The following is a 25123-nucleotide window of genomic DNA, read 5'->3' as shown; positions in this document are numbered from 1 at the left end:
ATTCAATGTTTTTTTAAAGTAAGTTGATTGAACCTTATTTGAGGTAACGTCCAAAGCACCCCTGAATTTTACTCAACGTAAAACACCTCATGATAAATAAGGAAACACCCGAACATGCAAACCAATCGTAACATAATAGTGTCTGTGGCCGTAGGGTAGTAAGTTACAAGGATAGAAAAGCTCTGCTTTTGGCTCAACGTTAATTTGTTTAGTCAAAAGAGTGTACTATACTCTTTATTTGTATTTTGTACTTGAGTTTAGGAGGCGATTTCACAGTTTAGGGGATATTTTTACACATTTATAACGTTTAAGGTATGCGTTATTTCGTATGCTAAAGTCTATGATAGATCAAACAAACATTATAACTAATCTAAACCATTTTACAACAAGTCTCATTTTTTTCACAAATGAAGTGACAAATTTTTAGACACAATATTTCATCCCATATAAATTAGCCACTTGATTATAGTTTGGCAACAGAATATGAATAGTAAAGAACAAGTGTGAATTATAATCAAACTCTTAATCGAACTAAAGTATCCAAACAAAATCCCTTAAACTCTTCCCTTATCGAGGGCACGACATAAGTATCACTAATGAACTATCCACGCTATATGTATGTAATGGTAAGGTGACGGAGACTAATTTAGCAATGAAAACCCAAAAGAGGTTATAATATAATAAAATTTACCATAAAATTATTTTTCTGACTAGTAAGATAAAGAAAAAACTGTACATGAGGTTAAAGATAATTCCTCCTCTTCTATCTTTACGTTAACCCAAAATATAATAATGGTATTAGCCAATTAAAGCTTAACCATTCTCAATAAACAATCAAGCTATACGTCCAGGGAATCTGAAGCATGCATCTGAGGACTAGTTGAGTCAGGAAGGGGTCTGCAAATTTCTGGGAAAATAAGCAGAGGCACGCACAGCCAGCCATGGTTAAATTTCTCAACCTGCTCATAGCATTTGATGCACTCCGTCCTGGACGATCCATATTCCGGCTACTAATATACAACTTCAATCTCAAGATAGAATAGGATCCGTTCCTTGAGGCAACTCCGGAAGATCCAACCTAAACAAGTGGTTAGCTTCAGTTTTGTTGTAATGACCATAATAAGTAATGAATAAGAGAAGAAAATGGAAACATGTAAGTTTCTATAGCTGCATAGAAAGTGTAAACTACTTCAGGGTGTATGTGTCTCTCTATATATAGCACCAATTTAAGTGCCTAATTATTTGCATGGTGAACGTAAGCGGATGATCAAAGAAGGTATTCAAAATGAGGTAAGAGTTCTTTCTCACCTTTTTCTACTAATCATCATCTAAGGACCAACTCTATTTAAAGTTTAAAAGTGTTAGGCCATGGATGGATATTATCTCTAACACATTGATGGATATTATCTCTAACACTGAATCATGGACAATGCCTAGATCAACTCTAACTTGTGCTAAAATAATTTTATTTAAAATTATGAAAGGAATTGAGCTCGTGACCGCTTAAAGCTCTAAATACCGTGTCAAAGCTATTATCCTTAGGTAAAGGTTCATGAATAAATTATATCAACAATTTAAGGATTAGATTCCACAAAATTTGTTTTTTTGTCAATTATTTTCTAGTTTAAATGGAGTTAAAGGATATATGAACAACAAATAGGGCTATCATGGAAACACAGCATTATAACTACATCCACATAAATTGCAATATCTCCTCACCTTTGTTTGATCTTGATTATACCAGTGCCTATCCGAATAGGTATACCCATGATAATGCATTCACTTACTCCTTCAACCATGTCATCCCTCCCATGCAAGGATGCGTTGAAAAGATGATCTGATGTCCTCTCAAATGATGCAAGCATTAATACGCTTTTGCCCATTTGTTGAATTCCAAATCTCGTTATTCCAAGGACTTTACCCTAGTTTGATGAATCACACGAGTTAGAAATATCATATTCAGCAGAAACAAAGATATGGTCCTTTTTTGTTTATTCTACGAGCCAGCTCAGTTGGCAATGTTGCGGGATATAAAACATAAGTGCCTGGGTTTGGGAAGCTGCAATCTCCCCAACGCCCTAAAAAAAGAAAAAAACTTCGCCCATAAAAAACAAATAACTCACCCTGGCGGTCATTATATCTGCTAGCAGCATCATATGGCGTATGTCTATACTCATTCCATGACTTCCCATTGTATACTGTATCTCATGAATAATACGATTTCTAGTAGCTTCGATTCCTAGAACCTTTTCCACTTCATCGATATGATTACTAACAGTTCTACGTCCATCAACCCCTTCAATTCCCATTACATCTCTAAGACCCGTTCTGAAAAAGGAAAAAGAATAAATAAACGTAAATTAGGAGATAGTATTAAAAATAACAAGCAGCAAAGTGTAGCAGTCTTCAAACAGAAGCATAATAGTGCATGGAATGCCACAATAATAAAACTGTTACTTAAAAAAATGAAAAAAAGACAACTCAATGCATGAAGCTCCCACCTAGTGCTGTATTAGAGGGCAAATGTGTGCAACCTTACCCATGCAAGTAGAAAGGTTGTTTCAAGGATTTGAACAAGTGACAAGGAAACAACATGACACACCAAGGCTCACCCTCTGAAACTGTTACTTCAGAGCAAGAACACTTTTCCTTAACCATGTAAGACAACCATATAAAATTAAAAGTCATCCTGGTTTTCACCAAGTCTAGTACAACTTATAGGTACTACACCTGGACATGATTCTAATTTCATGTTCTCCTAAACTTATGGAAAATTTATTTCTTTCACTCGCCTCCTATTGCGTTATATCATAGAAGAATATAAAGAGGTGTGTTATACACATTTAGTGAAAGTTCCTCACAATGAAGCATATATTCCAGGCCAACATCAACTTATGTCTTACGTGCCATTCTCCAACACTTTTGTTTAATACTTGATCTCATGGCCTCGTGCTCAATAAAAACTATGACATACGCACCGAAGCAGGTGTATACCAGGGATTGAAGAGAGCATATGCTATACTGAAAATTAAAGGTGCATGTTGAAAAACAGGATGAACTAACCCTTCCACCAGTAAACTGAACTTATCAGCCTTTGTCTCTTCATCTACTTCTTTACTGATAACAACACGTTCAGCAGTTTTAATTCCCTGTAATTAAGAAAATAAAATTTAGATGCATTTCCCAATCTGAAAATACAGAAAACTATAAAACCAGATAAAGCAAGCATGATATTGTCTTCATCAAATACCGACCATCAAAAAATTCATATGAAAATACCTTCACTACAACTGATGGAAGCAAATTTTTGAGATAGTTCAGTTGAAAATGGATTTTACTTCTATCGGCATCCTGGGGAACAACTTCAAGCTTTTTGATATCCAAAACCTTAATGTGCTGCATACCAACAAAAACTTTGAATAGTAAAATAGAGGGGGGGAATCATAACTACAGAGAAACTCTTTACCTCTTGCTTCAATTTTATTTTCTTAGTTTGCAAAATGGATTCTTTAACAATATTAGCATCTATATTCAGATGCGCATCTTGGATTCTTTCCATGTCAAGTGTGATAACAACTGATGCTGATCTTGAAGTCATAACAACTTTAATACTCTTCGCAACCTGTATCAATTGCCATAAAGTGATAGTGTTTGAGATCAGAAGCTTCAAAGATAGACCAGAAGATGGGTTCTCCAGGACAAAGGGCAAAACAAAAGGACGAAAATAGTGATTTAAACAGGATATACATACTTATAAACCAACTGAAGATAAAATTCAAATAACAACAAAACAACCCCAATGCTAAACTAGATAATACAATGTAGCACATTCTTACCTAATAATGGAATCCAACCAAAGAAAATATTACATACAAATACTGAGTAACATGTTTTGTTAAATTACTTAAATAGGATAAATGTAACATAAACAACCCAAAAAATTGGGTAAGTATTCCAAGGTTCCCATCATTTTTTGGAAAAAATTGGAGCAAGGATTTGTTCGCTTTCAGAGGCTTAGCATTTAGACTTGCATTGCTGTAGGGATTTCGATGACAGAGAAACTAGTGAGCTACATCACTTTTGTTTTTTATTTTGCCACATAAAATATAAGCCCTTCTGTTTTAATTGAGACAACTTCTCTAAAACCAATTTAGATAGATTATTTTTAGAATTTAGACCTTAGGTTCTTCTTATGTTTCCTATCAGTTTCTAACTGCCAGTCCCAACCTTTCAGTTTCTAAAAACACCATAGTGATGCCAGAAAAAGTATGTCTTCCAACTTTTGGCATCTTTACAATATCCAAAATCTCTAAATCTAGTAAGGAGGAAAGAGGGGAGTTCCATAGGGAAGATCCAATTTTTCATACAAGAAACCAAACAATTTATGCCAGAGATATCTCGCCAGAGGGCAATGAAGTAACAGATGAGGTCCAGTTTCTGAATCTGAGCCACACATATTCAGAGAGCAATCAGAAGTCTGTGCTTCTGGATCATTTAGTGTTAATCCTATTAAGAACAGCAGTCCAGATAAAAGCCTTGACCTTAGAGGGAGACTTGGATTTCAAAATATGTTTATCCAAGAGAAAAATATCTGTACTATTAGACAGAGTCAAAAACTGAAAGTAGGATTAACAAGTGAAAAATTCTGAAGGATCAAGGGTCCATTTTCTAGAGTCAGGAACAGAAAATGGGAGAATAAAATCAATTAATGCCAAAAGAGATTCCAGGTCAATAACCGTTATCATGCAGATTCTTGAAAAAGTGAAGGTTCCAAGAGGAAATATCCTGAGAATAAAACTGGCAGACAGGAGCATTACTGCATCATGCAAAAATAGGCAAAAAGCCTTGGATAAGACACAAAGAGGGGCAGAACCCACCCAAACAACTTCCAGAAGTTAATATAAGAGCCATCACCCAATTTAAGGGGACACGTGAGAGATAAAAGGGTAAACCCTGAGAAATAAGTTTACAAGGACTGGCAAACTCTTACCAGATTGGTTTCCCACCCGTTCGGACGCAAACCAAACATACTATGAATGAATGAGGGGGAAATCCCCATTACCATTTATCATTCAATGCCTTCTTCTTGGACAAAATGTTGCGAAGAACAAGACCCCCTTCCTTCTTAGATTAAGAGGGAGCAGAGAGCTCCCAATTGACAAGGTCGTCACGCCTAGAATCACCTGCCCCTATCCAAAGGAAATCCCACTTAACTTTCTTAATCTGTTTAGGCATTCTAACCAGAATGCAAAAGAGAGAGAGAGAGAGAGAGAATAAAGGGATACTGGCTAAACAAGACTGGATAAGAGTGATCTGGCCACCCAAAGAGAAAGACCTTCCCTTCCTAGAATCTACACACTTAGAGATTTTACAGACTACATGATTCCAAAACCAAGAAGACAAGGCCCTGGCATTAGCTCTCAAGGAAATTCCAATATAGATTAATGGCCTATGAAGATTTTGACATACATGGCATTTAAAGCTAAACTATCCACATTCACACCCGCAAAACCACTTTTAGACAAGTTAATCTTAAGACCAGAGTTGACCTCGAAGAAGCTCAGGATGGACAGAATGTAAACAAAAGACTCACCATCTGAGTAGAATTTTTTTAGCATATAAAACCATATAATTACATATGACCAGGGTATAAGCTTATTAGTTAAAAAAATCTGCAAAAGCATACCTGGCCTAAATTTGTTTTTTCAATGCGCCCTTTTACTATCCTTGCCGTATGTGCATTATCATCTTTATCAAGTATTGCAGTGATGATTGGTGTACTAATATTTTTGGCTGCATTAATAATTTCCTTTATGCGAGGAACTCCAAGAGTAACATCTAAGGATGAATTAAGGGCCAACATGAAAACTGATCAATATACAACATAACTCCAATATAGTATGTAATAAAACACTAATCACTGTAAAAGTAGACGACACAGTCAAATAAAGGATACTCATGCTTGCAACCCCAGCAAAATGAAAAGTTTTCAGAGTCATTTGGGTCCCAGGTTCTCCAATACTATGAGCTCCAATAGCGCCAATTGGAGTTCCGGACTCGACTTTCTTAGAACTGTAACGTGATAGACAAACATCCAGAAAAACCTGAAAAACATACCATTATGTAAAATAGCTGCAAACTAGTAAGAACGAAGAATTAATTAAAGTAACAATTATCGTACCAACAGAAAACAAAGTGCACTCTAAGAAACAAATGTCTAGAAGATAGTATCATGAAAAATACTGCAAAGATGAAGTACAACAAGCATACATCATTGATTAAATTATGAGTTAACTGCATAGAGTACCGTTGTGAATAACCACAATAAAAATCAGTTACTCCCTTTCTATTTTCAGATCATTTTTTACAAATAATAAAGAACCAAACAAGCTTTGGGTGATACAAGTGTGTATCATGAGCATTTCTGTACGTGTGCAGTGGCTATGATATGTTATATCTTTCCCAATATAATATAATCATGGTCCCAAATTCCCTCCTTATGTAACCTTAAATTTAGAAAAACTACTCTAAAATCCTGGCTACATTTATTGAGTGATTTAATAAGTAAACAATTATGACCTAACTTGTCTACTTATTCACCATTTAGGCGGAGCACGTTTAATGTGCATTTTTAGCAATCTAGTTTTCATGATGTGCAAAACAAAAAACAAAAACACAATCAATTCTGAAAACATTCGGTCGGATGACTTCATCATCCTGTTATGTGGTGGAACATTTCTTTGTTGATGTCATGTTGTAAATGTGAACCCTTCGCAACCACATGATTACAGTCCTTGATATTTATTAAAGAATACCTACTTACATGATGGCTGTGATAGCCTAGATTCTACATGAATAACTATTAGATATTGACAATTTATGCCCATAGCCACCTCAGGTAAAAGACGAGTTTATTATTACAAGCCTGTGGTGTCATAAAACTAAAGTTTGCTGCTTTGAGCACATGTAACTCTGGAAACTTTCATGCAATTAATTACATGACATAAGTTATCTAAATTGATGCTGCCTAATAAATCTAGCTCAAAATAACTTGCACTAACTGCACTAACGAAATTAGAGCTCATGACCAAGAACACATCCATATTATCACCGAAGCGGCGAATAACCTTCATTACAAACACTAGAGGAACAAGAAATATTGTATTTCATTAATGTTTGCAAGTACTTGTTAGTTTTCTATCTTTAGAATTAAAAAACAAATTAGAACTCTTTTAATGGTTTAACTATTACTTTAACTTCATTACCAAAAGTCATTTATACATGTAGCGCACATTCCCAAAAGTGAAACAACAAAAATATCTAGCATAAGCAAATTAGACTGCTGTAGACTTGCATATCAAATAGAAAGATTGCAATGAAAAATCGAAGTAAAATAACTGAGGAAAGAAACAAGAAAATTAGATGGAATATTAAGAACAAGACCATACATACCTCCAATTGTCTGCGAGTGATCCCAGATATCCTCTTAATAAACTTTCTCAGATCTACAGAGGTATCCTTGGTGGAAGTATCTTTTGTAAATTCTGTCTTATCTTTGATAAAAGACTGTAGAGAATTTATGAAGCCAGCAGAGGAGGCCACTTCTGACATTTCATCATCCTCTGAAACCCCATTTCCTAATAACTTAGACATACCAACTTCTGAAAGCTTCTCTTGAACTACTTTATACACATCCGAGGAAGACAAGATACCATCATCTCCATCACTGGGACATATGGCCTACAAAAAAATAATTTTGAGAAAGTCATACGAGTCAAGAAAATAATGATTACACTACATAAAACAATGAAGGAAGATTTTAAACCTTGCTTTTAAGAAACAATCGCTCAAAATTTAATGGTTTTCCATCTTTTCCTTCCATGCCAGCTGGATCCATGCCATCATCTCCATAACAAAATTGAACAATGCTATTACTAGCACTTCTTACAGTGCAATCATAATGTAAAAACAAATCCTCTAGAGACTTCATTAATCTACGAGACATATATCCAGTATCTGCAGTTTTAACCTGCAAGACACAAGCAGCAAGGAAACTATATAATGAACTCCGTAACTTTCACTCCCAATAGATAATAAAAAAACTACCTAATGACCAACATTAAAAAACGAATGCTTCATGTGTTGCCACTATCAGGGCAGTGACTACTACAACAACAACAGCTGAGTAGGGTCTGGTGAGATCAAACCCGAACCACATAACACAGGTGAACACCAAGAGAGATGCATACTATAAGTAATAGAGTAGGAGTTTAGATCTTTATAGAGAAAAGGGAATCGTGCAATTTCAAGTGTGCAGTATTTCTGCACAGGCTTTCTTGACAGATGTCTTAACTAACAGCACCTATGTATAGACTAGCTTCCCTTGTAAACAGATTGATCATTATCAATAGATTCAGAATTCAGTTACTATTTCTAGTCTGTCTCTCAGTTCATCTTTCTTACACTGAGCTACAGTCAACAAATAATACGAAATATAAGAAACGAAATCCAAAACAATTTCAGGAAGGACAATAAATATCGCAGCAAGTCCAGTAACAAGAACCAATTATTCTAATTAGAGAAATTCAAAATTACTCTTCACTCTCAATACTTCCATAGTTTCATTACCAAGTAAAAAACTTGCAGCCTTAATTCATGTTACATGGATTACAGTAAATGAAAATATTAGCTTGTTTTAGTAAACAGCATATCTTGCCCTGTTATGTGTAAGTCCATCTACGAATCCATAATAGATGCTAATATATTATGCATAGTACAATTAAAATATGAACCCTACCGCTGTATCAACAAGCCCTTCTCGCCCTCCCATTGTGTGGAAGAAAAACTCAGTGGCTGACAATCCGGTGTAAAAGGAATTAGCAACAAAACCTTTAGCCTGCATCAAGAGTAACATAACAGTTTTCAAAGTAGAAACAACATGAACAGTAATGCAGAATGAAGGTAATAGCCAACAGGGATTGACAACTGTGCAGAGACAGGTAATAAAAGTGGCGGAAATTTATGAGAATTCAAAGATAGGGTGAAGATGAACATGTAAAGGCAAATTTAGCCTCTCACGTTTCAGTGTTAGTTACACACAAAAAGGTGTGCAATGATGAACGAAGACAGTATCCAACTACAATAACTGACTACTTCGCTGATAATAGAAGTGAAAGCAATTGATGTAGGCGACAATGCGATAAGGATTCAAAGTCATGCTGAACAAACAACTTCAAATTTAGCTTCTCAAGTTTCTGTCAGTTGCATAAATAACTGTGGGGTGATGTGACTGTGTTGCTTACATCTCAGGTGTGTGTATGTGTGACTAGCTGGTCTCTTTATAAGATATTCCTTTTTTCTTAGTAAAAGTCATATTACACGGGACACATACAATCACTATCAAATGGCTTTCCATTTAAATGCTTATGTTGTTTTCCCAATTAATGCAATCAGATCTTTACTTTTAGCATTTATGACTATATACTAAATAACTAGTTTGTCTCTCATAGACATAACCCAAGTTCTCTCGAGTCTGGACACAACTTCACACTACTCATAAAAAAACAGAATAATTATTTAGTCAGTTCGTGCATCACCTTTTCTTATTTTGTGAATGAAAAAAGTGATCAAATGCTTCTTCTTATTATTAACTATCATACTCCCCTAAGATATTAAAGAAAGAAATTAGCATGATATAATATTATTATATTTACATAAAAACATTTCTTGAACAATAAGCAATAAATATACTTTTTGACAAATATCATTTTAATCTATTGGAAGAAGTTGGAAGTACAATAAATGTGAATGAGAATGTCATTAGGCAAAAAATAAAAAATAAAATATTGGAAACAAAGGTTATTAATAAAGTCATTCAACAACAACAACAACCAAGTCTTTATCCCACTAGATGGGATCAGCTACATAGACTGAACAACGCCATATGCTCTACCATAAATAATAATCAATGACAAAATATTTATCTCTAAGTCTTTCTTTATCATTTCCCCTATGGTTTTTTTGGTCTCCATCTTCCTCTAGGAATTGGTAAAAATTGAAAGCAGCCAAATGTCAAGATAGAAATACAAACAATAAAGTCAAATTCCACATGCAAAAGTTGACAGACAATTACTTTTATATAGAAGAAAAGATAGATCAAGTATCAATTAGTTCCACTAGTATAAGCCCAAATCTCTAGAGCTGCACACTGACTTTTTTTCTGAGTAAGAACATATTGTAAAGCTCTGTACCAAATGGTTGAATAATTTTTTATATGACATTCATGGTTTTCTACAAAGAAATAAATGGGGAGAAACGAATCAAATGTATAGGAATGCCTTCTTAGATACATAATAATGATTTTTTAGAAAATCTGTCTGTTAGCCACCTAGTATTTATCAAGTTATTGATGATAAAAATATCGATAATTCAGTACGGAAAAGATAGTGAAAACAGAAGAAACTAAGCAATTTAGGACAAGTGGGTAGATTTATGTGCATAAAAATTCAATAATGGAGTTCCAAAAAGTAGTAACGGAACATACACCAGGAGTTTTTGTATTTCTAGGGAAATGGGGAAGGCTCCGATCCATGAACCCATTAGGAGCACGTTGACCTCCAACGGATTGCTGACCAACACAGGCAACCATCTGACTGATATTAATAGGAGATCCCTTGGAGCCACATTGCGACATGATCAATGGACTATTTCTCCAGTGTAGAGTTTGCATGCAAATCTGGTAAAATTAATAAGAAAATAAAGAAAGTTATCAATGGGCAGAGTCAGAATAAAACTCACATGGCTCCACCATTGTTGACAATAATCTTAACACCAAGAGAACTGATTTAATAACAAAGATTAAACAGAAAAAAGGGCCACTGATATAAGATAAGATTCGCCATTTGCACTCATTGGAAGCGCATCCCAATGCACAAGGCTCTCATCTGGTGGGTATGGACAGAGTAGGTATATGTAGCCTTACTCCTACAAGTAGAGAGGTTGTTTCCAAGATTTGAACTTTTTGACCTCCATGTCACAAGATAGCAAACTTACCATTGCACTGAGGTTCACTCTCTATTCAATGACTTGTGTTAAAACAAATGGACAGAATACTTCAGGAAAAAAGAAATGGATACCTTTCCTGCCTCATCTCGTAAACCATTTAAGACACCCGTTACCTCGTGCTCCAATGTTTGAGCAGCATCACAACCAGGTTTGAGGCTTAACTTTCCTTTATTAAAAGCTTCAATAAATCCATAACATTTTCCATAACCATCTGAAATTGTTTTATCTTTCTTGTTGACCAATTCCACTTTAGGTTGGACGTCATCAATTCCTATCGAGAACCCATGATTCCCTATCCATCGAGCACTGCATCCAAGCAAAAAGATCACATACTTGGTGAAGCTTCTAAACCCACCGGTTCAATGGATGCAAAATACAAAAACAAAACGCATGAACTGGAAGCCATTGACATATAATATTCTTTAACCACATTTTTTCTTAAACCTCCCTCATAAATGTTATCTTTTCGAGTTTGAACCTTGGCATCGCGAAGGCACCTCAGTTGCTGAGCTATACTCTGACTTGCAGTCACACACTGCACCGGTTACTTTAACATCTCTTCAATATTTTTAATTAATTTAATACATTTAATACATTTTTCATTTAAATCAAATATAAGGCAGAAAATCCAAGTGGAATGGGATTCGGTCACTTAAGTATGTGGTCTTGGGTACTATAGGAATTGGTCCCCACCTAGGCGTCTAACTGTACCCCGGGAGATTAGCCTCTCACCTATTAAATAGGAGGATACACTAGAAAAAGGAAACAAAAACAAAAACAAAATTTAAGGCAGACATCAATGTAACCACCTACAAGGCAGGCATATTTACCTGAATTTAGCTAGACGATTCATGCAAGAAGCAGCAGCATGTGCTTTATAGTCTCTTAGTAGAACAGAGAAAAGACCATCCTTATTGCCATTTCCTGAATTCATGACAAGCAAAGCAGGTCACCAACTTATATGCAAAAGCATGAAACCATTAATTAAGTGTTAAAAGAAGGAAATTTAAAAACTACTACTTAAACCAAACTAGGATCACAAGTGTGAAAAGTTAGTTGAATGAAGATAAACGGAAGTGTGGAACTAAAACATTCAGCAACCCAGTTTCCAATTCTACATTTGCATGAATGAAGATGAGAGGCACTTCCATCGTAGATCCTAATACATCCCAGCAATAAGTTCTATATGGTTCCTCACTTTCTTCTCACAGACAATCCTCCTTTGAGTCCTTTCCATATCAATCTATGCAAGAACACAGATGGGAAATAACCATACTCTAAATCCACAGTTAATGTTTTGACAGACAAGTTGTCTTTTGCTTTGTATCTATCCAGGTGGCCATTCAATAGTTAGATAAAAATAAATAAAAAATACCCCCAGCAATTATTACTTTCCCTGATTGCGGTGACTTTCACCAAGCCACAACTTCATTACCTAGGCCAAAGTCAAACAGCTTGAGGAAAGCATTAAGCACATTTACTAAGCAGTTTTTTGACAAATATATGGATGTAAATATGTTAGTCATGTGTATTTAAGTTTTTGTACATTTATGCAATCTTCTTGAGACTACAAATATGAAACCAAATATACAACAACCAACGGCAACCAAGCCTTAGAACCATTAGGTGGATAGGCTATATGGATCGAAAGACACCATAATGCTCAATCATATATCAAAGGTCAAAAGTAGATCTGGAATAACTAACCTAAAGTCACCTTTCCAAGTTGTCCAGAGATCAATTCACTATTGCGAAAATAGACGAATCCATCATTCGGGCACATTGTTTTCCATTCTCTTTTCCTGTCATCACGCTTCGTGTTGTATATTTTCTCTTTAACAGTAAGATTCACATAAACTCTCACATTTGCATGTGGGCGCAATAGAATGCTAAATAACTGTTTACCACTCCATAGCTCAACTGGCTGCAAAGAATAATTGCACCAAGAAAATATATTCACTGGCTGTATAAATTAGAAAACATGATTGATAATTCAGACTACTTATAGTTCATGCAGCTTATTATGTAGAAATGGAGGTAGATCAAGTCTACAAGTTTCAAGTTGATATTTCATCATACTGCTTTACTTTAACTTGCAATATGATTTTATAATAGCATACTATACTACATACCACCTATGAATTCATATAAAACTTTGTATGCTGTGTAATCATCATGAAAACTTCATATTGCTTAAAGATAATCAAAGGTGTAAATGTGCAAGGCTGTATATATATAGAGAGAGAGAGAGATGCATGTGTATATATATGTATGTATCTATACACACATGTGTGAATTTTGTGCACACAGAGAAACATAAGAGCCCATCTTGTGCGCAATGCCGGCATATATTATGCTCTGACTCTCACCTTAATAATTGCAGGAGTTGGCAGATCAACAACATCCATGCCATCACCCATGTATGAGCAAATAAGTGAAAAAGTAGAACGATCATAAAAATTATCTTTCCTAGTTATGAGAAAGGAAGAAGTTAAAAAATCTTGAGTAGAGGCAACCAGAATTTCGCCATTTTTTGGTGTGCACAAATTGTTTTGCACCTGAAAATAAGCAAAAACACAGTAAGATCTACATGAAATCACAAACAAGATAGAGGACAGTGTAAAGTTCTTCAAATGCTTACAATTATTGAGCATCATCCCACATACAATCAATTCAACAAATAATGCAATATTATGGAAATAATGATATTCAAAATTTTAAACCATGCATAACCAAAATCTTCTAATCTAGTTGCATAGGGAATGAACTAACTTATTTATGTTAAAAAAACATAATCAAAATGCTGCAGAGGGACCTTTTACTCAAAACTTGTGTAAAAATTAAGCAAAATCAGATAGGCCTAGTTTGTGATGCATTCAGCATGCTCAAAACATAGCATAAAATAAGCTGCTTTGAACGATGGTAAATATAAATAAAAGTGGGAAGGATAAAACAAGGCATCTACGGTGCAAGCCTAAACAAATTGCTGCTTCCATAAGCATAAAATTTATATCATGGTTCTGCAATTATCTCTTTGCCACTATATTTGACGCTGTTATAGTAATATAGAGTTGTAACTTGCTAGCGTAGCTGTGTAGGTTATAATCTAGCTGTTACCTGCTAGTATAGGTTAATAGCTGTGACAGCTGTTAGTTGACAGCTGTCACCATTCTCTTGTATTGAATCACTAATAAATAGTGACTTATTGTATCAGATTTCTTAAATGATTGGATAACAGAATCAGTTACAGGTTCAGTTACATTCTCTCTTATCTCTTCTCTCCCTGTCTCTCTACTTTCTCTGTCTTTCTTCTTCCCCGGGTATGTGTTTTAGCTTTTCTAATACATGTATATCAGTATTTATCCATAACAGCAATTTCAAATTTACCATCACAAAATTACAATGATGGGTAGAGAATTCTGTTACACGATGTGTTATGGAATAGCAGTAGATGAAAAATAGAGAAGAAATCTTATAAAACATGAAAGAAGAAATGACTAAATTAGCAGTACAGCGGAGACAGATAAATGAAATGCCTATAAATAGAATCCTGCAGCAGAATATCAGAATATCATAGCATATAGGCATAATGATATTCTTTTTGGATGAAAATATTTGGGAAGTACAATTTCGACCAAGAAGCATTATAAATAGTCAGCACACGATACTACATAACAACGGGATCTGTCGATTTTACCCCCATTAACAAAATAGCTTCTGTTCGAGCCTCCTCAGTCTGTGGAACATGTAAGTTCATCTCATCACCATCAAAGTCAGCATTATATGGGTTACATACAGATTCATTGAATCTCAAAGTCCTCCAAGGCATAATCCTTGCCTGCATGTTCAAAAAGAGACTAAGGCGACGTGATCAAAACCTGAGACTAATACATTTTAGTTTTTATAATTACCCTGTGACACATTATAGACATTCGATGCAGACTTGGCTGTCTATTGAAAAGAACAATATCTCCATCTTCCAAATGGCGATCAACAATGTCACCGTATCTCAGTTCATCTGCAAAGCGCTTTCTTCTTGCAGAATGGTGTAGGGACCTTCAAAATAATGAAATTGATTCTTGATTGATGGCAAAGAAATAATTGGCTTGAGAATAGTCCACATTGGAAAAATTAAACAGTACAAACCATGAGCTACCATCAGCATGTCTAAGCATCCTTGCACCAGGATACTTGTCTGGACCATTTCTCACACATTGTCTCAGCTTCTCTATGTTATGACGCGAAACACGCTCAGGATATGACAATATAGTAGCCATATGGATGGGTATTGCAACCTGAATCAAATAAATAAGCCAGGAAGCATAAATAGAAAGGACGTTGAAAAAGGGAGAGGGAAATTCCTCGTGTTATCATTTCATGGGAACTATACTGATAACAAACTTTTCAGTGAACATAAGCTTAGTTTTCGGTGTGGTAAATATTTGTTACTTTAGTTTATTGGCTTGGGCTACAAATAAATGACAGAGTACATATATATGCACATGACAGGCTTTAAATGTTTAACCTCGGTAATCCTTAGATTTGGATCTGGTGAAATGACTGTCCTGCCAGTAAATTCCACACGTTTCCCAGATAAGTTGCCACGGAAACGCCCCTGCTTCCCTTTAAGGCGCTGCATTAAGCCAGCTAATGTATTGCTCTTTTGCATTTGCATATTGAATGGTACACCACGAACATCACTATTTATGAATCGAGCAACCTCAGCTTGGAGCATTTCCCAACCATCCTAAATCATTATCAACCAAAAAACCACATCAACATTACATACTGGAACCAGAAGGAACACTCCCATATCAAAGTAAAAATACTCACGAGAGAAAATAAATGTAAACAATCGCAAGAAAACTGCAAAACTGGCCTCTAGATTGTATACAGTTCTAATCAACACTATGTAATGAATAATTTCTGTAGTATAATATTTCACCACTGCTAGCCTCAAGATTATAAGAGTTCTAACAAATTTTATGAAAACAGAAACACCATTGAGTCCATGACAACATGAGGCTCAGTTGGCAAACTGAGCTCCATTGCGCTGACTTCACATGAGGATCAGAGGTTCAAGTTCAAATTCAACTGGAAGTCCCTCATGGCAAAGCAAATTCCTATGCACAAACAACGATTAATCCCACACTCAAAGGGTGAGATGACACATAGACACCTCATGGATAGTATACTATAACAAAGATAACTGTAAAGTCCAAAGGACTACAATACATTTATGTGATCATTCCATCATAATATCTTAAAAAAGCAATGAGCGAGCCAGTTTCAAGTGCTTAATGTATGAGAAAGCATGCCTTCTTGTGTATATATAAAGGAAGCAAGTAGAAACTCATAATATTAACGAACAATTTATCAAAATATTTCACACCAACTGAAGCATGACAAGGAAATCACTAAAATACCAGAGATTTGAATGAACCACTTGATTCATCTAATTCTTGGCGTAGAACAGCATTTGCTTGGATTATTAGCTTTAGCCTCTCTGTTATGTCATTTTCATTACTGCCACAATTGAAGAGGAAAGCAATTCAAATCAGTTATACCATCTTTTACCAAAAGAATTATTGGAGAAGCTCAAAAGAGAGGGCAGAGGATCAGAAATCTTTTTAACACAACAAAAGGAGGAAGGAGGTTAAAAAGAATCAACAGAAAATTCTAGCAACAGCTTAGTAGAGCTCTCTAGCCCATCAAAATGTGCACCAAAGAAAACCCTTTTAGAACATCATGTGCGTAATCCAGCATGGAAGCACAAATAATCCTATCCCAAATAACATTTTACTCAAGCGAAAGTTCTCATAAAGACCAGTGGCTGAAAATTCTCATTTTGCTCAAGCTAAATACATCACATGCTTGCTGAAAGTCAAAGCTTAGCTGCTAGGTAGAGGCAAAGGAATGGTATTTTCTACTTCTAATATGCCCCCTTGTGCAAGAGCCCTTTACACTTTAAGAACAAATAATGCACAGACAAACTTTAGTCTATGTTGAAATTTAATTCAATAATGAAGAATGAGGGACCAAGGGTCGAACTCCTGATCACTCCATCAAAGAGGCTTTGATACTTAGCCGTGGACATACTCTCCTGCAGACTTGAGCCACTAAGTGGATGCCCAGGAATGGCTTTAACTTTTTATATTTCTAAGACTACCTTTGCATCAGTTATAGCATTAGATCACTAAATTTCATTAAAGATAAGATCAAATGATGTTAATAAAGATTGAAGAAAGACATAAATAGAGTGAAATATGTGCTGCCATTACCTCTGTGATCCATCCATTATAACTGAAGGTCGAATGGCTATAGGCGGCACAGCAATGTTTGTTATGATGAGTTTCTCCGGTCTTTCAGCGAGATAAATTAATTCACAGTCCTGCATGAAAATATAATAAAAATATGCTACTTGAGAGAAAAGTAAACCTGTATGTGGCATGCATGATAATTTAGAAATTGCAGATATTGCAATCCCCTCTTCAAAAACGATACGATGAGGAAAACGAAACTCCAAATACAAACATCATCTACATTAACATTAAAGATCCACCTCCTCATGCATCCTTTTCAACAGAGAGAGAACTTGGAAAGGGTCAAGAATTTGAGTATCTGAGTTAATGGTCGCCTTAGGCTCTCTTGTATGAGAAAGTGCTGATCGATACTCTTCAACACTACTATCATTACATTTTGAACGATCATGGACAATTCTTATCGCAGACACAGCCTTCTTCACCGTACCTGCACCACAATAGCAATAGTCAATATCATCATACAGCAAACAAAAAAGTGCATATCTTAATGTGCATTAAGCAACATGATTCAATCCTTAGTCTCCTCTTAGAACAAGATGGTACACCATGGAATAGAATTAAAAAAGGACATCACTAATGTCATGTGTCATCATAATTAGTTGAAACTTCAAAAGGATGGTTGTCCTAAAGCAACACCATTCCACTACAACAAAAGCCTAGCATATGTTGATCTCGTGTTACTAATAATGTCGTATCAACTGCTATCCAAGCTAACACAACCAACGAGTTCTTTCAATTCCCCAACCCCAACATGCTCACGGATGGTCCCAAGCATGATCATAATCCATGCATGCCATTGAATATGTAGTGTCATAAAAGAATATTCATGAGTACATAAGAAGAAAGTCCAATATCTTTGGTTCTGTTAAGCATAACTGGATTATGTGACATGGAAATTGTACTAAGGTTGTCACACGGTATAGTAGGATGTTGGTAAGCAAACTTTAGCTCGGTGAGTAATGACTCCACCCACATCAACTCTTGAGAAGCTAAGACAGCTTTTGTACTCAACCACTGTACTTGACCTAGTGGTAGTGTTTAGTTTCTACTTTCTAGGACCACGAAGTGATAAGATTAGAACCAAGAAATAAGCAATCACTAGAAAAAGATTTCCTATCATCTAGGTTGGAGGTCCAATCAGCATCACAAAAATAGTAAGTTGCAGTGGCGCTTGAATGGAAGCTGATTGGATAGGAGATACTGCCCTGAAGATACCTTAAGATCCTCTTTATAACAGAACAATGAGATTGAAGAGGTTGACCAAGAAATTGGCATACTTTGTTGACACTAAAAGCTAAATCAGGGCTTGTTATTGTTGCATACTGTAAGGATCCAACAACTGACCTGTAAAAGGTGGGAACTTCATAATAATCTGACCCCTGTTGAGTGAGTTTGTAATTACTTGGCATAGGAATAGATATAAGTTTTGTTGATTCCATATGTGCCCTTTCTAGGAGATCTTTGATGTACTTACATTGAGATAGGGTTAGAGAACCCTTACATAGATGTTTTACTTCTACACCAAGAAAGAAATCTAACTTGCCAAGTAGTTTTAGAGCAAAAAGTAGCACTAAGGTCAGAATTAAGTTGATGAACATGAGAAATGGATGATCCTTGATGTGATGTCATCTACATAGACTAAGCCATAGAGCCTATATGTAATGTAAAGTAAAGAAGATAGAGAAACAAAGAGGAAAAATGAAGGAATTTGATAATTGTTTTTTTGTACTTAAAAATCTTGTTTAGAACTTCAACAAAATGCTATTTGTAGAATAGCTTGAATAATTGTTCTCTACTAACAGTTTAAGTGTATAGTTGTCGGATGTGACAACTTGCATATGGTTTTCATTGATTTGAAGATGTATGATAAGATGCCTAGAAAGGAATTGTGGAAAGCTCTAAAGAAGAAAGGAGTTCATATTGCCTACACTCTAGCAATTAAGAATATGTATGTCAGGGTCTAGACCGGTGTGACATCAGATTTTTCTATTGCTTTAGGACTACAGTAAAGGTCAACATTGAACCCCTACCTTTTTACATTAGTCTTGGATGTGCTTACTCAGCATATCTAAGAATTCGTATAACAATTCATGCTTTTTACATATGATATTGTCCTAGATTAGGAATCATGAAGGGAATTAAATGAAAAGTTAGAAATGTGGAGACAAGCTTTAGAAACACATGACTTTCGTATAAGTCGAAGTAATACGATGTATATGGAGTGTAAGTTTAGCAAGAGGCAACAAATGCTACTGTAGAGGTAAAGAATGAAATCCATATCATACTACAAGTCACTAGATTTAAATATCTTGGTGAAATCATGTCGTGTCTTAGGTGATTTGGGACTATGCGGAGAAGACCGTTAGAAGCCCCAATAAGGAGAGTATATCAAATGGAGATTAGTCCAGTTTCTAGATGCAAAGGGAACCCAAGAACAACTATAGGCGAAATGATTAGAAAAGATTTAAGGATCAATGCTTTGTCAATAGACATGATTTATAATAGAACATTATAGCAATGTTCAATCCATGTAACCAACCCCACCTAATGTGAATAAGGTTTGATTGTTGTATTTGGAAAACAACTCATACCTAGAGTATTGACTCAATTTCTACATTGTGGGTAGTTGTAATTTTAAAGTGTCTGATTGTGGATCCTGATAAGAAATCAACATGGTACAGCCTTTCAATTCATAACCCTAGGAGATATGGTGTCATTGGTTATTTCGTAGAGTCAAGACGCAAACATGTGAAGCAATATTCTTTACATATAAACAATCAAGAAAGGACACATGAAAGAATAGCCAAGAATGAATAAATAAATCATAACCCAGATAAATATTTAGTGAGATCGAATCCATGAAATCCTCAAAGATTGAATTAACTCCAAACATATGGAAGCAATACATTTTTACAAAATGTAGAAATTAAGTCGCAAAAAACAAAGTTCAAATGATAAAGTCAAATGGATAAAAGCATAAAACAAACCATTAATATATCCGCATCTCAGGCACTTCGTTGTTTTGTTACATTTCTCTATAACCTTTTTTGCTAAGGCAATCTTCATATCTGCGTCAATTCTAGGGCTTCTCATTTTCTTCAAACGTTCTTTATGGGTATCTTCATTGAGGAGAATACGACCACATCTCTGTAAAAAAACACTGAACATTGACATATCATTCAAGCAGAACACTCACACGAAATTAAGAGTAGAAAATAAGGAAAAGCATAAATGCTATAGACAAAATTTCAAGCCAGATAACAGTGTGGAAAAAATGTTTTGGGGAACATAGAATTCCATTAGTAACAAGCAAGAAGTGCAAACTTTTAAACGCAACTTTCATATTAACATAAATTCCAAACATATAATAACCTTACTGTTTTATTTTGCCTTTTGCCAATGTCTTACATATGCCAAGCAACAACACATTTTTGAAACAGAATGACAGTTATGCATATTCAGTCAGACAATGAAATAATGACAGACCACAAACGTCTACAATAAAATGAGCTCAAATTTGGACCGACTGCCAAAAGAGCGATGATTTCAGATAGAAAATGGACATCCAAACCAAAGGTATTGTTGCCAAGTGTATGACATCCAAACCAAAGGCCAGACGGCACTGCAGTTTCAAATTCTTAACATGAAAACCATCATTTAAAATTGGGGTTTTTTCTAAAGTATACTGTAGGCACATTTTAACACACAAAAAAAACATAATGAGTAAAAAAATCCATCTCCTAAAGCTAAACATTCTGAAATTGCTATCCATAATTCATATATACACGTTACATAAGTAGTTACAAACCAAGTTCAAACTAGAGAATCAAGATTTATATACCTTACAAATGCACTTGAGTATTTCAACAATGGCAGCCAAGTATCCAACATTGAAAACGGGAAGCGAAAGTTTAACATAACCGTAGTGACCAGGGCAATCTTTAAATTGAGCATGGCATGTTGTACAAGTAACATTCTTATTAGCAGGTCCCATGCGTGGATCCAATAATCCAGAAGGGATAGGTTTCTTAAACTGGTCATAATATTGCCCTTTCCAAACTTGAACTTCCGCCATTTTTCCTATCTCTGACTCTGATAACGTTGAGAACTTCATGCTCTCACTGCAATCAAACATAATTAATTAATTAATTATCAAAATTAATATATGATGATAATGGTAAAGATGAGGAGGAGTGAATCAAGAACTTCTCACATCCTTCTTGGACCTGAGTCCTCGATATAGGGTTCCTTCGTGAAGGTTATGCCTTCGGGTTTTGCTCGATTCATCTTTAACGGAGTGTGAGAAATTCGGTTCTTGCGGCGGTGGCGGCGGTTGGAGTTTGACGGTGGTTATGGCGAGTAGGTGAGTGACGTTGGTGGCGTGGGTTTTTTGGTTATGAAAAGGTTGCAGAAACAGGGTTTTTAGATGTATGAGCCCAGTATTTACTTGGCCCGTGAGAAATAAAAACAAGTTACACAAAAGGGTTTTAGTTAGAGTAACTGAGTTTGTTACCTGAAATTGAGTAAAGTTACATAATTCTTTCTCTTTTTCTACCATTGTACAAAAAGTTTAAAATATGTTACACTGTCATCATCCACCATTTATTTGTTTTACTACTTTTGTTTGAGAGTTTAATAAATTAATAGTAAATAATGTATAGAAATTAAATCTTTATACAAATCATATCACATCTATATATATATATTATATAAAAACCAAAATATGGTGTAACTTTCATGATGTAATTTTTACTTTCTATTTTACCATTTATATTATTTATTTTTTACAAAAAAAAATTGTATAATTTTAATTAATCACCGCCAACACATTCATTAACCACATCTCCCACCTTAAATTAAATATTATCATAAAGACATAAAAATTATAATATAAAGTAAACTGAATACAACAAATACATTCTAATTATAAACAAATAAAATATATAAAAATTAAATATGTAGTATCATACAATATTGACCAGCACACATGAAGTGTCTGTATAGACTAGTATATTATATTAAGCCAAAATTACAAAGAACTACCATGACATAATTTCTTACATTCCAAAATTATCTTTTTGTAACTCATCCATTAATAATCATCATAAACTTCTAGATATTATTTTTATTCTTTTTCACAATACATCAACATTATTCTATACATTTTCTTATTTTTATATTTTCTTCTTTAATTCTATATTTGATTAATCTTCTTATATATTTGGTCTCTCTTGAGTTTATATTTAACATTTTTATATCTCTGTAAAAAAACACTGAACATTGACATATCATTCAAGCAGAACACTCACACGAAATTAAGAGTAGAAAATAAGGAAAAGCATAAATGCTATAGACAAAATTTCAAGCCAGATAACAGTGTGGAAAAAATGTTTTGGGGAACATAGAATTCCATTAGTAACAAGCAAGAAGTGCAAACTTTTAAACGCAACTTTCATATTAACATAAATTCCAAACATATAATAACCTTACTGTTTTATTTTGCCTTTTGCCAATGTCTTACATATGCCAAGCAACAACACATTTTTGAAACAGAATGACAGTTATGCATATTCAGTCAGACAATGAAATAATGACAGACCACAAACGTCTACAATAAAATGAGCTCAAATTTGGACCGACTGCCAAAAGAGCGATGATTTCAGATAGAAAATGGACATCCAAACCAAAGGTATTGTTGCCAAGTGTATGACATCCAAACCAAAGGCCAGACGGCACTGCAGTTTCAAATTCTTAACATGAAAACCATCATTTAAAATTGGGGTTTTTTCTAAAGTATACTGTAGGCACATTTTAACACACAAAAAAAACATAATGAGTAAAAAAATCCATCTCCTAAAGCTAAACATTCTGAAATTGCTATCCATAATTCATATATACACGTTACATAAGTAGTTACAAACCAAGTTCAAACTAGAGAATCAAGATTTATATACCTTACAAATGCACTTGAGTATTTCAACAATGGCAGCCAAGTATCCAACATTGAAAACGGGAAGCGAAAGTTTAACATAACCGTAGTGACCAGGGCAATCTTTAAATTGAGCATGGCATGTTGTACAAGTAACATTCTTATTAGCAGGTCCCATGCGTGGATCCAATAATCCAGAAGGGATAGGTTTCTTAAACTGGTCATAATATTGCCCTTTCCAAACTTGAACTTCCGCCATTTTTCCTATCTCTGACTCTGATAACGTTGAGAACTTCATGCTCTCACTGCAATCAAACATAATTAATTAATTAATTATCAAAATTAATATATGATGATAATGGTAAAGATGAGGAGGAGTGAATCAAGAACTTCTCACATCCTTCTTGGACCTGAGTCCTCGATATAGGGTTCCTTCGTGAAGGTTATGCCTTCGGGTTTTGCTCGATTCATCTTTAACGGAGTGTGAGAAATTCGGTTCTTGCGGCGGTGGCGGCGGTTGGAGTTTGACGGTGGTTATGGCGAGTAGGTGAGTGACGTTGGTGGCGTGGGTTTTTTGGTTATGAAAAGGTTGCAGAAACAGGGTTTTTAGATGTATGAGCCCAGTATTTACTTGGCCCGTGAGAAATAAAAACAAGTTACACAAAAGGGTTTTAGTTAGAGTAACTGAGTTTGTTACCTGAAATTGAGTAAAGTTACATAATTCTTTCTCTTTTTCTACCATTGTACAAAAAGTTTAAAATATGTTACACTGTCATCATCCACCATTTATTTGTTTTACTACTTTTGTTTGAGAGTTTAATAAATTAATAGTAAATAATGTATAGAAATTAAATCTTTATACAAATCATATCACATCTATATATATATATTATATAAAAACCAAAATATGGTGTAACTTTCATGATGTAATTTTTACTTTCTATTTTACCATTTATATTATTTATTTTTTACAAAAAAAAATTGTATAATTTTAATTAATCACCGCCAACACATTCATTAACCACATCTCCCACCTTAAATTAAATATTATCATAAAGACATAAAAATTATAATATAAAGTAAACTGAATACAACAAATACATTCTAATTATAAACAAATAAAATATATAAAAATTAAATATGTAGTATCATACAATATTGACCAGCACACATGAAGTGTCTGTATAGACTAGTATATTATATTAAGCCAAAATTACAAAGAACTACCATGACATAATTTCTTACATTCCAAAATTATCTTTTTGTAACTCATCCATTAATAATCATCATAAACTTCTAGATATTATTTTTATTCTTTTTCACAATACATCAACATTATTCTATACATTTTCTTATTTTTATATTTTCTTCTTTAATTCTATATTTGATTAATCTTCTTATATATTTGGTCTCTCTTGAGTTTATATTTAACATTTTTATATCAAATTATTTTTCTTTAAAGAATGTAACACAAAAATGATACATATCACGAAAAAAAATAATGCGGGTTGATAGACACAAAGTGTCAATCGATACACTTGTTTATATAGAATGTGAATCTAATTATATTATCTGATTGACTTTGTATAAGTTTTATATAATGTACTGAAATATATATCATTTATATTTAATTATTATTGATTTTTCAAACAAAGTAATACAAATAAATAGTAGATGATGTATTATGTTAATGGATGTGTATAAATATTTACAACGTCCATTTTTTTCTCCCGTCACTTATTTCACTCATTCATTTGGTCAATTAGATTTAAGAAAATCAATGTATAAGATTTAGTGTATAACTTAA

The 25123-nt window shown here is 34.4% G+C and overlaps 1 protein-coding gene across 3 annotated transcripts; it reads right to left on the bottom strand.

Annotated features, from left to right (window-relative positions):
* LOC109325427 (DNA-directed RNA polymerase III subunit 1) lies at positions 687-23939 on the bottom strand. Of its 3 annotated transcripts, XR_002105135.1 has the most exons (27): positions 21601-21674; positions 21229-21508; positions 20375-20534; positions 17627-17814; positions 17346-17455; positions 16491-16590; positions 15590-15811; positions 15211-15359; positions 14976-15120; positions 14762-14902; positions 13434-13622; positions 12772-12988; positions 11895-11988; positions 11136-11370; positions 10544-10735; positions 8798-8896; positions 7826-8029; positions 7453-7740; positions 5957-6104; positions 5687-5838; positions 3467-3622; positions 3280-3396; positions 3064-3149; positions 2124-2328; positions 1720-1922; positions 972-1078; positions 687-922 (listed from the first exon to the last, which is right to left on the bottom strand). XR_002105135.1 is itself a non-coding variant. In XM_019557806.1 (26 exons), exons 1-26 carry the CDS (start codon positions 23785-23787, stop codon positions 1030-1032), a joined length of 4203 nt encoding a protein of 1400 aa, XP_019413351.1. In that variant the 5' UTR covers positions 23788-23939; the 3' UTR covers positions 687-1029. The 3 variants fall into 3 exon arrangements, 2 of the variants coding, with proteins under 2 accessions (XP_019413351.1, XP_019413350.1); XM_019557806.1 differs by lacking the exons at positions 21229-21508; positions 21601-21674 and adding exons at positions 23342-23621; positions 23714-23939 and having other exon boundaries at positions 687-1078; XM_019557805.1 differs by having other exon boundaries at positions 687-1078; positions 21601-21827.

The sequence above is a fragment of the Lupinus angustifolius genome, chromosome LG13, assembly GCF_001865875.1.
Source record: "Lupinus angustifolius cultivar Tanjil chromosome LG13, LupAngTanjil_v1.0, whole genome shotgun sequence".
Classification (NCBI taxonomy): Eukaryota; Viridiplantae; Streptophyta; class Magnoliopsida; order Fabales; family Fabaceae; genus Lupinus; species Lupinus angustifolius.
This window is presented reverse-complemented; position numbering and strand designations above follow the sequence as displayed.